The following is a 13,393-nucleotide window of genomic DNA, read 5'->3' on the forward strand; positions in this document are numbered from 1 at the left end:
TCTCCTTCATTCCCGTCGAAAACTTCTAGACAAGAGCAACTACGAAGAAAAAGAGCAGGAGAACATCCACGCCCCTTCGTACACACCCCCGTATGTGCGCAAGGCAGAGAAAGACAACCACGTCTTGACCGCCCTACAGAAAAAGAGCTTCGGCAGCCGATGGATGCGGTCAAGCCTCGCTGCGCGTCGATCTGCAGGTGGGTGTCGCGGAGGAGGGTAGGGAGGGGGGAGACGATCTCGCCTCCTCTCTATGAGCCGGTGGGCGTGCGTCTTCCCTCCTACTTCAAAGTGCTCCTCGCCTCTCTCTCCTGCCAATGGAAGGAGAGAGGCGACTTCAGAAAAATGGTGTACGGAGGCGGTGGTCGGAGCGCTCTTGCGCTGTGCGCAAGGGCGCACGTCTGCGCTTGTGCGTCACAAGGAAAAAGGGCCCGGTGCCGCAGAAACGCCTCGCTGTTCCTCACCAAAACCAGACACACACACACATATGTTTTTCATTGTTGCTGTTGTTAGTGAGGTAGACAGCAACGAGCGAGAAAGATGGAAGGAACAAAAAAGAGCGAGCCGAAGAACATGAGACATGCGTGGAAGATAAAAGAAGGGAGGAAAGGAGAGGATGGTGGTACGGCGCTGGCGAGCGCGCTACAAACCCCTCCTTCTGTGAACATGTACCTATCAACATATGAACAGCCCGGTTCGCAGTCCTGTCCATTGACGGAAGTAGCAATGCCCACACCCCTCCCGCGCACGCTCACAGGCATGCGTGCAGACGTACTTTGCACGCCCCTGTCTTCCCCCACCCACGCACCCTCCCTGTAGAAAGGAGGCACATAGATGTCTTCTGTGCGTACGTTGTGTAGAGGGAGTTGCCTGACCTCCTCCTCGCATCCTCCCTCTCCAAGGAGTGGTGATGCTGCTACTCTCTAGACACACCCATCCCCTGCCACACTGGCACTGCTGTCTTGTCTGCTTGTCTGTTGAATAGAATGGCGGATGTCGCCGGTTTCCATGCTCGACGCCCAGGAGACGCTCGTCCGAGCATTGCGTGTGTGTATGTGTATGTGCTTTCTCTATCCCTCCCTTCCCACACATGTCGCAACGAGAGCCACAGAGGCAGTGCGGGTAAGTTGTTTGTCGTTGCATAAGAGAGAGAGGTCACGAGGATGCAAACGAGTTTAGAAAGAGAGAAGCAGGTCTCACTAGAAAGCTCTCCCTCTCCCCGGGTGGTATGAAAGGGCACCGTGGGGGATGGGCAGGTTTGCGGCTCACACGACTGGTAGGCAAACAAAATACAAGTAGCGAGGGACAACCACCTAGAACGAAACAAAAAGAATTACTGGCCTATCATGCCTCCTGCTTCTCCCTCTATCCCCCTTGATGCTGCCGCAGAGCAATGACCGCACCCTTCAGTCTAACCGCTATCTGCCCTGTCGCCCCTCGCTCTCGCGCTCTCTGCTGCGTATTCACTCATACCATCATGTCCCTCGGTTCGCTTCGCCCTCGTCCCCCCTCCTCCACTGACGGTGTCCAAATGGGTACATCCAAGCCTAGTCCGCGCCCATCCACGAACACACACACAGAGAAAGAAAAGACAAAGCAGTCCAGCACCCGAAACAACATGAGGAAAGCAATACACATATGCATATGCATGTACATGTCGATATGTGTAGACATATATATATATATGTATACTGGTGCGGGTGGGATAAACATCAGCGACAGCGAAGAGGCCGGAAAAAAAAATGAGTAAGACTATGATGAGTAGAAGAGAGTCTCAACTCAGAAACAAACAATGGAGCACGCGCGACATCACCAGCAACACCACAAAGCACAAGTCCACCTTGTCCCTCTCCCTCTCACTCTCCTCTCCTTCCCCCCTCCCTCCTACCACCTCTCCCTCCCTCTCTGTGCCGCCCTCGCTGTCTCGCTCTGCTTGCCTTCCTGGCTCGGCAAACGGTCCGGCAAGAGCAGCCGAAGAGGAGAAGAATAGGCCGAAGAGACAGAGCACGCCCGCACAGACGCACTTCAGAGCACAGACAAACCGCTGTTGCTGTTGTTGGAGAACGACACGGATGGTGAAGGCGCGACGTCGACGAATCGGGATGGCGCAATGAAGAAGCAAAATGCCCGTGTGTGTCTGTGTGTGTGTGTGTGTGTGTGTGTGTGTGTAAAGAGGACGCTTCTGGGTATCGGAAAGAAAGGAAGAGATAGCCTCTCCAGTATCGCATCTCCTTTCATGGTGCTAGGGGGCTCCCACCCACCCATCGTCAGCCGCTGCGTTATTCTGCTTCTCCTTCGCTAGTGTGGTGGTAGACGTGCGTTGTCTCGTCCGCCTTCTCTCTGTCCCCCTCGGCCCACAAGAGAAGCACGGAGTGCGAAAAAGGAGTGAAGCAAAAGACCAACGCAAACTAAAAGTCATCCTCGTCTTCCTCCACGTCGTACTTGTCATCTGCATTGCTGTCGTCGTCGCCGTCCTCAAAGGAGGAGTACTCCTCGTTGTCGATACCGCCTCCGGTGGCGATGTGGGCTGCTGCACCAAGAGCGGGTGTGGGGGCCAGTGGGGGTGCTGTGGACAGCCCGCCGATGTGCTGCATTGCCGATTGCGCGGCCTCTCGCTTCGTTGCTTGAACATCCTCCTCAGATATGGAGGAGGACGTCGTCGGCTTCGACGACGATTGCGGTGCCGAAAAGCCGGCTCGATCGTTGTCAGACGCCATCTCATCCTCCTCCTCGTCACTGCTCTCCGCGTAGGCGTTGACGGACGTAGCAGTGGCAGCTCCTACTGCCGCCGCTGCTGCAACGGCCGGAACTGGCGTTGGACCTGCCTGCGCTCATACCTGCGCCCCCGTCCGGATGTCGTAGCTCTTGTTCCTTCCGGACTCTGAGCTGGCTGCCGGCATTAGACGCAGGGCTAGCAGCGCCTCGATCTCAGGCGGGCATTCCGGGGCGCCGTAGCTGGCGTAGCGATCCTCCATCGAGAGGTGGTGATCAGGGAAGTGCACTTCAAAGTGCGGCGTCGGCAGATGCGGCTCCGTCGATGTGAAGTCATACACATGGACAAACCTGTTTGCCTTGGGGTCCAGCCGAGCCTCGGCAAACAGCCGCTGCAGCCCCGGTAGGCGCAAGTGAAATGGATAGAAGGAGATGTGGTGGCTCATCTCCACGACGGGGTCAGTCGAGGCGAAGATGTGCAAGTTGATGTGCTCGCAATCGCGGGTGCGGAGCTGCTTGCACGCCACGTGGATCGTCATGTTCTTGCATCCGCGCAGGAACACGCTCCCCTCGCACGCGGAAATCACCAGCTCGCCGCCCTCGCAGTCATCAACGGTCATGCTATCCAGCTCATCTAGTACTACCGTGTGGCAATCCGTCAGGTACTCGATCTGCAACTGCTGCCCGGAGACTTGATTGTGGCGCACGAAGTGACGCTTCTTCCACTTGGAGATGAAGTACGTCGTGTTCTCACCGCCAGGCTGATGGTGGTCGGAGGCAGCATCGTCGACGTCCTCCTCAGCCTTAGTGCCCTCCTCCCCAGCAGCATCAGCAGGTGCCTCAGTTGCAGGAATAGACTGTATCAACCCAGTTGCCCCGCCATGCACCAGTGCCGACAGGCAAGGACCCGGTTGATTATTGGCTGCGATGTGCAGCTGTTGCTGCAGCTCTGCGCTGGTGCGCAAAGGCACCTCTTGCAATCCAGCCTCCAGCTGGAGCACTCGTGCCGTGTACTGCAGGCCGAGGTACTGCAGGTACTCTTGCACAATGCTCAGCTCTGTGACACCGTTTCGCTTGGCATCCGTGAGCGCGACGGTGGAGTGAAACACCAACGGCTTATGGGCGCCTGAGTCGTCGCTGTCAGAGGCGCTGACCGTTCGCAGTGCCGCCTCCATGATCATGGCACGCATCTTTCCGTATTGCCCGGATGCCTCGAGCTTCTCGCGTATGACACGCTCCGTCTCCATCACAGTGCCAGACGCCATCTCTAACAATGATTTTGCGCGCGTACTGTTGTAAGTATGAGGGCGCTCTCCGCTTGTTATCTATGTGTAATGCTGTGATGCGGAGATGCTACTTTCATGCGTATAGAGGGATTCGACATTGTGGTGCATGCCAGTGCACGAACGCATAGACACGTCGCGTGTGCGGATGTGCAGAACAAGTCAAGACACATACACGCACACACAAACGAGAAAGAAAAAGATGGGAGAAAGAGCCGAGGAAAAGTCAAGTGGTTATGAGAGCGATGAAGGCGTAGATGAGCACGTCAGGCAAATAAAACAGAAGAAATACAGTACGCGAAGGGAAACAGGGAAGCAGGAGACGATATGTTGGTGAAAGTGAGGGGGCAGTCCACAGCCCAGAGACAGAGAAAGCCAGGCACATGTCCATTAAGAAGAGGAGCCGACACGTCTTCAACCCAGTGTGTACCTGTGCGTCTAAGAGCGTTTTTTTCTGTTTTTCACCGTAGCCATTTTACGAGAAAACAAGAGTGCAGCTCCGCTCTACCCGGCCTGTCACAGGCCCCCATCTTGTGGCGCGAAGCAGACCTACACACATTGCAGCAATACGCCGACCCAGCCATCTGAGAGCACGCCCCCTGCCTCACACTCTACCTGTCTGCCCCGCAGGTCGCCGCACAGCCCCCCCCCCTGCCAGCCGCCACCTGGTGCACCCCTCCAAGCCACCCGAGTCCCCCCCCCCTCCTATCCATGGGCAGTGAGGGCCGGGTGGGATACACTCGAGTGAAGCTGACGCTCTGCCCATCAGGTGGATGATGCGCACTCACTGTCACCGGTCGCCCCGACGCAGCGCCATCCAGGGGACCTGACCGCCCACATCGGTAGCGGCAAATCGCCCTCACCTTTGTACGTCGTAAGCACCTGACCCTGTCACCACCAGAAGTGGTTCGGCGCTAGCAAGGAGAGGATGGCAGCCTGGCTTCCTCGCAGAGTGGATGGTGGACAAGGATGGCGCGTTGCGGTGCTACCCATCTCATCAGGCCTCAGTTCGGACCAAAAAAAAAAGCGGCCGGTGATCGCTGAAGAAGCCTGTAAAAGATAAGCGACACGCGTCTCTCTCTCTCTCTCTCCGGGCAGCACCACTACTCCACCCTATTTCAATTCTGTAAGCAATCGTTTTTTTTTTTCAGCGCACACAAACAAACGAGCCCACACCCCTCCCCCTTCTCTTCCTACTGGCAACCAGATTCGACGGGAAAACATCGAACGTTGTATCCGTGCATCGGATGCCCCATCAGGGTCGTGCTGTCTGTTTTTTTTTTTTCGTCTGCGTTCAAGGAGTAAAACCCTTCAACGCGAAACCAACAAAGAGGGGGAGGAAGGAGAGAAGAAAATCGCAGTTTCGCAGTTTCGCTTGGTTAACAAGCAAAAAAAAAACGTGAAACACACGAAAAAAGAGCTGTCGAACCTCGTCGTCGTCATCCAGTGAACATTTTCTTCTCCCTTTGTTCTTTCATACGCACGCACGCCTTGATATCGCGTCGCGTCAGCACACTCGATGCACACACGAGAGCGAGGCAGTGAAAATGAGAGAGAAAACGATAGCTCTTCATCAGGCTCAGAATACACGCAATCTAGATGGCATGCTTATGCATACAAACTGGCACAAAAACAAAAGAAAAAGCTAAGGATAGAGGAAAGCAGCAATGATGGAGAGTGCCCATTTTTAATGGTCTCTCTCTCTCGATCAGTTGTGGCATGCACACATAACGGTAGCCCTCCACTTCCCCACCACCATACCACACGCACCTTTCAAAACCCTGCTGGCCTCTCTCTGGTGAAGTACGCACCATACCGTTGTTCTTCATCGTTGTCGGCGTTGACGCAGAGGTGTCCGCCGGCACTCCTCTGTGCTGAGGGGGAGGGGGGATGTCACAATGGTTTGCTTCTTTTATCCTCTCCGAGTGCTCTCAGGCCTTTCAGCCACGTCATCGGTGTCACTCATGCCGCCTCCATGCCTCTGCTCCGTCCTTGTTTTCTTTCCCTTCCGCTTGCTGTATGTTTGTTTTCTTCATGAACCGTATACATATCGAACAACAACTTGCAGCAATCCTCCAATGTAACTGCGGTGCTCGTTGCGTGTCTGCGTGCATATATATATATATATATATATATATGTGTGTGTGTTAGGAGAGGGGGTCGCTACTACTGTTACACACAAGTTGTAGAATATACACGCACCCCCTCCCCGTCGTCGATGACGACGATGGCTCAGCAGCGACGCCAGAACAACAGTAAAAGGAGATAAACCGCAAAGGACAAGAGCGGGCAAAGAAGGGAGAGGCGAGGCGAGAAAGGCATTCATCCTGAACAACGATGGGGAAAAAGGGGGAGAAAAAAGGGGGAAAACACAAAGAGTGCGAGAAAGGGACACCGACCGGCGTGCGTCGTCGGCTTTAGCTGTCGCTTCGCCACACACCCCATCGTGTCGCTGTTTAAGAAACGCGATCCAGAAGGGGGCGAGGAGTTGGTGGTGGTGGAGGGAGGCCGCACCGGGCTCGACAGCAAGAAAAGTTGCAAGCCAAACCAGCATCCTCCAGTTTCTCTCTCCCCTCTCCCCTCTCCCCTCTCCCTCTTCCCGTTCCGCGCAACCCCCAAACACAAAGACATGCTCGCACCGTCTCCCCGGGGTCGACGTGTTCACATGCATGCGACGACGACCTAGAAAGCGGTACCAATGAAAAAGATGCCGCGCAAAGACGAAAAAAGAGGACGGCGAGAACGAGAAGACGGACACAACCCATGGCCACTACACAGGACAAGAGACAGATACATACCAACATGGAGGAGGAAAAAGGGAGACGGAAACTCACACAGGCGTACGAGTGCATGCACGCATGTTGGCAGTTACCGAAACGAACGGACACACACACGCACTTACGGGGGAGGGAGTTGACAGAAGAGGGGGTGGCTGTGATCATAGTAGTGGTTGCGGTTGTAGTACGAAAGAGACAGCAGGAGGGTGTTGGAGAAACGAGCCGAGTCAACCATCCAGAAATGCAGAGCCTCACCTCCTCCTCCCCCCCCCCAAAAAAAAGAAACATAAAAAACGTCGAGAGAATACCACACAAGCGCGCACCCCCTCCCCCACATATGGATATTAGGAGAGAAAATAATGAGACAGCAAAGCAAGTAAAACACAGAAAAAGGCAGTGCAGACGCAGCAGCGCGATAGAGCAAAAGAGAGACGTAAATGAAAGATCAGCCAGACATGCACACACACACACACACACGCACGCACATGCCCTAGGGGACACCACGTGGAAGCACTTGAAACGGCAAAGAAGCACACAAACCACAGAGAGCAACAATGAAAAAAGGGTGTAAACCCTTGTTTGGTTGGTTTCCTTCATTTGCCTACCTACACGACGGCTCCTCGACGTCCAGAGAGCACACCATCATGACAACGACAACCACAACGAGGCAGCTGGGAGAGAGGGAGACATCAGAAAGACGCAATGGGGAGACGGGGGGTTGTCACTGCATAACGCTGGCGAAGAGCAGAGCACCAACAGCGAAAGAGGTGAACTCATGAGGAACGGCAAACAACAAGAGAAGACCGTCCAGCTTTCTCACAATTCCGCGCTGGTCTCCAGTACATCGACAGTCACCTGAGTCCCATCAAAGGAAGCTCTACTGGCGCATGCGCACATACGCAAGCTTTCTGCCTCTTCGTTGTACCACCCCCCCCACACACACACACACCTCAGCCCACCCCTCTTTTTGTCCCTCGCTACTGCTGTTCCTTGAACTTCGTGGCAGGAAAAGCTGCGACGCTGCGCCTGTAGTGCCCCTGCTGCTGCCCCATTCCGTCCGCCACTCTCATCTCCTCTGGCAAGTCTACAGTTCTTGGCGTGCCGACGCAAAGGACACGGTGTTCGCGACTTGCACTCTCTTTCCCCTGGCTTTGCCCGCAGCGAGACTCTGCAGGCGCTTCCGCAACGTCGTACGTGGACGCGGCGGCGCTCGCGAGTGGCGACGTCTCCTTCTCTGTCAACGCCGCGGGTGACTGCTCGTCTAGCAGAAGGCGCAGCGCCGTGCGAACGCGGCGGTCCAACAGCTTCGGTTCCTCCTCGTACTGGTAACAGAGAAAGCCGACGGAGAGCAGATATACGGTGCACACGAACCAGTGGCGCGGGTAGGGCAGACGACCACGCAGGTTCTGTGTAAGCAAGAAGGAGCGAAGCGCGTGCATGGAGCAGTACAGGGCGAGATCCATGCGACGTCCCTTCGGCTCGAGCAGCGTTGCCAGCCCAGCTATGGAACACAGCGCCGTCACCGTCTTCGTGCCTCCGCCCCGGTGTTGCACACCAAAGCAGGCGGAGCGCAGAATGACTGCAGTGTACAAGGCGAGAAACAGGGCACTGATCAGCATCGAGCGCACGTTTTGCATGATCGTGGAAACTGGGTTCGTCATGAGACGCCTGCGTTGGAACGCCAGCATCGACACAAATCGAAGCGGGCCGTAAAGCGGCACGCCCATGGTAAGCATGTTCTTAAAGATGAAGATCATCGCCCACGCGTTGCACGAGTAATCGCCGTGTCCCACCTTGCAAAGGGTGTTGGCGCCGCTTTGGCCGAAGTCCTCGATCAGGGGCAGCTTCCTCGACCAGCAGTAGTCTACAAGATCGGGGAGAAGACGCTCGCGGCAGAACCCAGAATGGCCGCGGATGAGCTTCTCTGGAAAGGTAGAGGCGCGGTTCAGAAAGCCTTGGTACGACTTCGGCAACGTGTTGGGGTTAAAGAGACAGCCGTAAGCGATTTGAGACGAGCTCAGACACATGAGCACCACATCGTAGTAGTGAAACTCCTGAAGGATCTTTGGCATGCGTGGCAGAAGGTAGCGCAGCGAGAAGGCGTGGGTGCTGCGGACGAACAGGTACAGGCACAGGTCCGTGCGCGTCTCCTTGTTCATGACAAACACAGGCGTGGCGCTAGTGCAGCCCGCCAGCAGCGACACAAACTTCTCCGAGACGCCAAATGGCGTGAGGATGCGAAGCAGTGTCTGCAGGCAGAAACGGAAGCTCGAGAAGCCACCGAAGACGGCCGCCCATTTCAAAGGATCCAGCGAGAGGAATTCGGGCGGTATGCGGACTAAGAACGCTCTGGAGACACCATGCTTCACTAAGGCTTTCACAACTCCTATGAGAACGCGTCCAATGGCGGCGTAGATGCTATTGCGAATGACAATCTTCAGCGTGTGCTTAAATGACAGATGCTTGCGATACTGTATCTCTCGCAGCTCGCCATTCCTGGGGCTGGTGGGCTCCTGCATTTTTCGTCCAGTAAGGCGTAGCTTGGGAGACTCGACGTACTCTTCGGATGTCGCCAGTCTCTGCTTCTCAGCACTGACTGAAGCAGATATGTTCGTAACTGCGCCAGGGAAACGCCAGGCACGCCTCTATTGTAGAAGAAGGTATGCACTATAAGCTCTATGTGCCGCTGCCTTTTACAAGAAAAAAGGCTGGCCGTGTAGTGATTTATGCGAGCTTCTTCGGAGACATTCAGTTGAAAAGTTGATCAGCAGAAAGCAGGGGAACAAATCCGTGCCGTTAAAGGCGTTGGCCAGAAAGGGTGGGGGAGGAAGGCGAGCTGGCAAACAGTGCAAGAGGAATGAGCAAGAAGAAAACGATTCGCTCTCTTTTCCAACGGCATCCGCTGCCCATGAGCTGCGGAGAGGAGCAAAGCTTCGATTTCAGCGTTTTTTTTTGCTGAGTCGCTAAGGCTACATCGATAAGAAGTCCAGAATGAAAAGGATTGTTCTGGCTTCCTCTGTGCCGACATTGCCTAAGGTGACACCAGCTCAGCATGGCTGCATTGCAGGCAGCACCAAAAATGCGAGAGAAGAGCTGCATAGAGATGAAAAAGAAGCACATGACGCAAAGACCATCGCAAGGATGCACCACAAAAACAAAGAAAACTAGGCAATAATGATAGTACTAGAGGTCAGAAAAGAAAACATCCCTCTCAAAGGCAACATAATCTTTGTTCACACGGCGCACAAGTATCATCTCCCCATCTTTCTCGAAAAACTTCTTGGCAGCCCGCACATTTGGTTCGTCGAGGGTAATAAACTGTGCCTTACGCTCCGCCTCCCTGCGCCTCCGCTCGCGCCGCAGCACTTTCTCCAGCTCCAGCCTCTCCAGCTTCGCCTTGAAACGGGCTGCTTCTCTCTTCTGCTGCTCCTTTTTCCAGTTTTCTATCCTCTCCGCCTTCTCTTTTTCCTCGGCGGAGTCGTCGACAGAAAATAGGGAGGCGCGAATGTTGGTCTGTCTGTCGCCTACGGGCTCGGTCTGCAGAACGAGTAATCTCTTTTTGTCACTGTCAGACGCTTTCAAGGAAAATGCAAGAAAGGGAGAGTGAGGTGTAGCTTTACTGACAGCAGGCAACTCTGGTGCCTCTTTTTTAATAGTGTGTCGTCCATTGTCGTCAACGACATACCACTTGGCTTTCTCAGATGTTTCGTTCGAACACGCGTACTGGAGCTTTACTCCCGAGGAGAACATGACAGATGCTGGTGGTGTAGATACGTTGAGCATCTTCATGGCTGACCAGTGCCTGCCTGCATAGCCAGATGACACACTGGTGTAGTACGATCCATCGAAGGACGACACTACAGAGAGCATGCGACCACCTTCATAAATCACGAAATGCTGCTGAGCCTCTTGCAGGTTCGGGATGACTGAAATCGCATTGTAGGCAAAACCATCCTCAGAGCGGAACACAACAACTTTCTTGTCTCCTGCCTCATTAATAGTCGTCGACAGAAAGATATACGCATCGTCCTCCTCCATGTAAATCGCATTTCCGTTAAAATAAACCTGACTCAACACCCCAGTAAGCTTGTTGCCTTTGAAAACAAAACGTCTTTCGCTGTTTTCTCTGCGAATGGTAGCATATTGAACCTCGAACGAGACAGAAGCATATTCCACATCTCCATCCTCCGGCTGCTGCACCTGCTCATGGGGACAGAAGAGCTGATGATCGACCAATATTCCCCTCAAGCACATGTCATCAACGTTCTTTATTACCTCAAATGTCGAACCACTGTCAAAGGTGCAGTGCGTAGACGCAACCACGTTTGCTTTCTGAGCATCTGCAGCAACAGTGCGGAAGCAGAGTGAGGTGTTGGAGAACTGAACAGCATGTTGTGATAGCTCTGCCTCCGCTCCCAGAAGAGTGCTTTGAGCCAGCTCTATAGACAATGCATCTGCACAAGCGCAAACAGATGCGAGAAGAAAAAGCGCAGCAACAATATGGTGATGCATGGTTATGCTGCCCAACGTAGCGCACCTCTCAGCAACCGAAAAAAAAAGGTAACCCTTGAGAGGCCGGTAAATCACGGTAAGTCGTCAGGCTGGGCAAGAGAGTGAATATAAAAAAACAAAACGAAAGGAGAAGGAGGCGAAATGTTGTTTCTCCGCACTGGAAGTAGGTGTTTTGTGGCACAAATCATGGTGATGTTATTATTATCAATCGCTCCTCGAGCTTTGGGATTGCAGTGAGCCTCTGCTATCCAGCTTCCCTGCTGCTTCCAACCTGTGTAGGTGCAATTCTGGTTGTGTAGCAGAGCAAACGCTCCTGGGGAACCACTGGAAATGAGGTGCTAAAACCACTGTTTTGTTTGCAGACACAAGCCTTCTATAGCTGTGAAAGCAATGCAGGCTTGTCTTTTATTTTCGTTGATGGCCTTTTCCCTCCTCAAACTCTTTCGCTTCCTTTCGTTCAGCAAACTCGTTCCGCGACGCTGACCTCATAGATGCGGATACAAACATCGATAATAAATGAAAAAGCATGACTTTTAAAACAAACGACCCTACAACTACCCCTAACACTACTTTTGTACGTTCGTCACTTTCAAGGAAACATAGGGGTACTCCTGCTGTAAAGCACCAGTATCAACAGTCATATCATTTGCCAACGGCGTCGTCAAATCGGGGTACAGCTGCGCAATGCGCTTGCGGATTTCGGCCTCCTTATCCGCAGGCACCTGCAGCACCACAGCAATGAAGCGTGGCGGGAGTCCGAACTTTAGAAGCGCCTCGATAAACACCCGCACCGCCTTGAGGTGGATCCAGGCAACATAACAGGTGCAGTACTGCTGCCACAGCAGCGTGTAAAGCGCCTTCTTCTCCTTTTCAGCTCTCTGCTGCAGGCTCCGCAACTCGGCGGAAGAAAGGTCATCGGTGCCCTCCACTTCACGGATAACATAACGCTTCTTGCGGCACGCCGTCTTTAAATCATCCATGATCTTTCGGAACACAACAATGCTGTTGAGCACGTATTCCTTGTCTTCGGCCACAACGCGGTTCGACTGCGGGCACACATACTCGTTCATCTTCCAGTAAGTCGCCATCCACTCCTTTTGTGCCGCCACAGGTACCGCTACGAAAACGGTGGCCAACAACTCCGTGTCGACAAAGCACTGATAATCCCGATGATAGAGGGCGACTAGCTCCCGAATCGGACGGATGGACAGGTTTCCCTCACCCTTCCGGTTCGCCGCTATGAGTTTGTTGCGAGTCTCATTGTACTCCGCCAGCATGACACGGACGCGCTCATCAGCTGTAGCGTTGATACGGGAAATTTTTTCTATTAGGTTGTGAATTGTTTCCTTGGGGTCGAACTGCGCAGTGCTCCACAGGAAGTTCTTGATGTAGCCAGCGGCCGACATTTCCTGAGTCTGGTTGATTCGGAACGTCGTGACTACACTGCGCGGCTTTCCGGAAGTTTCCTCCATCAGCCCAATCAACTTCTGCAGAGTGCTCTCCATCGTCGGATCCAGTTTCGCTAACTCATCGCTCGCCTCCATGAGAGAGTCCAACGTTCCGATCTTGAGGTTGGGGATAAAAAAGTGGCGAAACGTCTGTCCCAGAGGGCCCATCTGACGCACAAGCGCTTCATATTGTGCAGACTGCAGGGAGTCCTGAGACTGTTGCAAGTATGGAAGCGCAAGAATTATAAAACTCTCGGTCATCTCTCCAAGGAAGATTATTCTGCCTATGTAGGCCTTGCAGTGCACGGACGAAAAGTATATTTTGAGTGAGGAGATAACTGGATGCTTCAAGAACATTGAAGCGTTGGTAGAGCAGAAGGTCCAAACACTCCGACAGTCCCTTTACTACTTGAATCATCACCTCTGATTGCACCGCATCTTGAGTTCGCAGTGCCGCGATATGGTCGACAGTTTTCCTTTTGCTCGTATCACAAGAAATGCAAATGAGGCTGCTGAGACCACATTGCACTCACCGAAGCCATTGTCCCTCGTCTAACTATTTCGCAGTGTGAGTAACCTAATCTCAGCAATTTGGGAACGTGGAATAGCACAACCCTCACTCTAGCCACTCGCAAGGAGCTCCTTGACACCACCTCCGCAACCG

The 13,393-nt window shown here is 53.7% G+C and overlaps 3 protein-coding genes and 1 pseudogene across 3 annotated transcripts, besides 1 other annotated feature; all 4 read right to left on the reverse strand.

Moving 5' to 3' along the window:
• Positions 1–2,405: 2,405 nt before the first annotated feature.
• LMJF_18_0530 lies at positions 2,406–3,974 on the reverse strand (annotated as a pseudogene).
• Positions 2,406–3,974: a sequence feature.
• Positions 3,975–7,746: 3,772 nt separating this feature from the next.
• On the reverse strand, positions 7,747–9,288 carry LMJF_18_0540 (conserved hypothetical protein; the record flags this gene model as incomplete). Its single annotated transcript, XM_001682408.1, has 1 exon — positions 7,747–9,288. One exon carries the CDS (start codon positions 9,286–9,288, stop codon positions 7,747–7,749), a length of 1,542 nt encoding a protein of 513 aa, XP_001682460.1.
• Positions 9,289–9,952: 664 nt separating this feature from the next.
• Positions 9,953–11,023, reverse strand: LMJF_18_0550 (conserved hypothetical protein; the record flags this gene model as incomplete). The annotated part of the gene is made up of 1 exon (XM_001682409.1): positions 9,953–11,023. The coding sequence occupies one exon, from the start codon at positions 11,021–11,023 to the stop codon at positions 9,953–9,955; it is 1,071 nt and encodes a 356-aa protein (XP_001682461.1).
• An 824-nt stretch (positions 11,024–11,847) lies between these two features.
• On the reverse strand, positions 11,848–13,086 carry LMJF_18_0560 (putative vacuolar ATP synthase subunit c; the record flags this gene model as incomplete). The annotated part of the gene is made up of 1 exon (XM_001682410.1): positions 11,848–13,086. One exon carries the CDS (start codon positions 13,084–13,086, stop codon positions 11,848–11,850), a length of 1,239 nt encoding a protein of 412 aa, XP_001682462.1.
• Positions 13,087–13,393: the final 307 nt, after the last annotated feature.

This window comes from Leishmania major, chromosome 18 (genome assembly GCF_000002725.2).
Source record: "Leishmania major strain Friedlin complete genome, chromosome 18".
NCBI classification, from domain to species: Eukaryota; Euglenozoa; class Kinetoplastea; order Trypanosomatida; family Trypanosomatidae; genus Leishmania; species Leishmania major.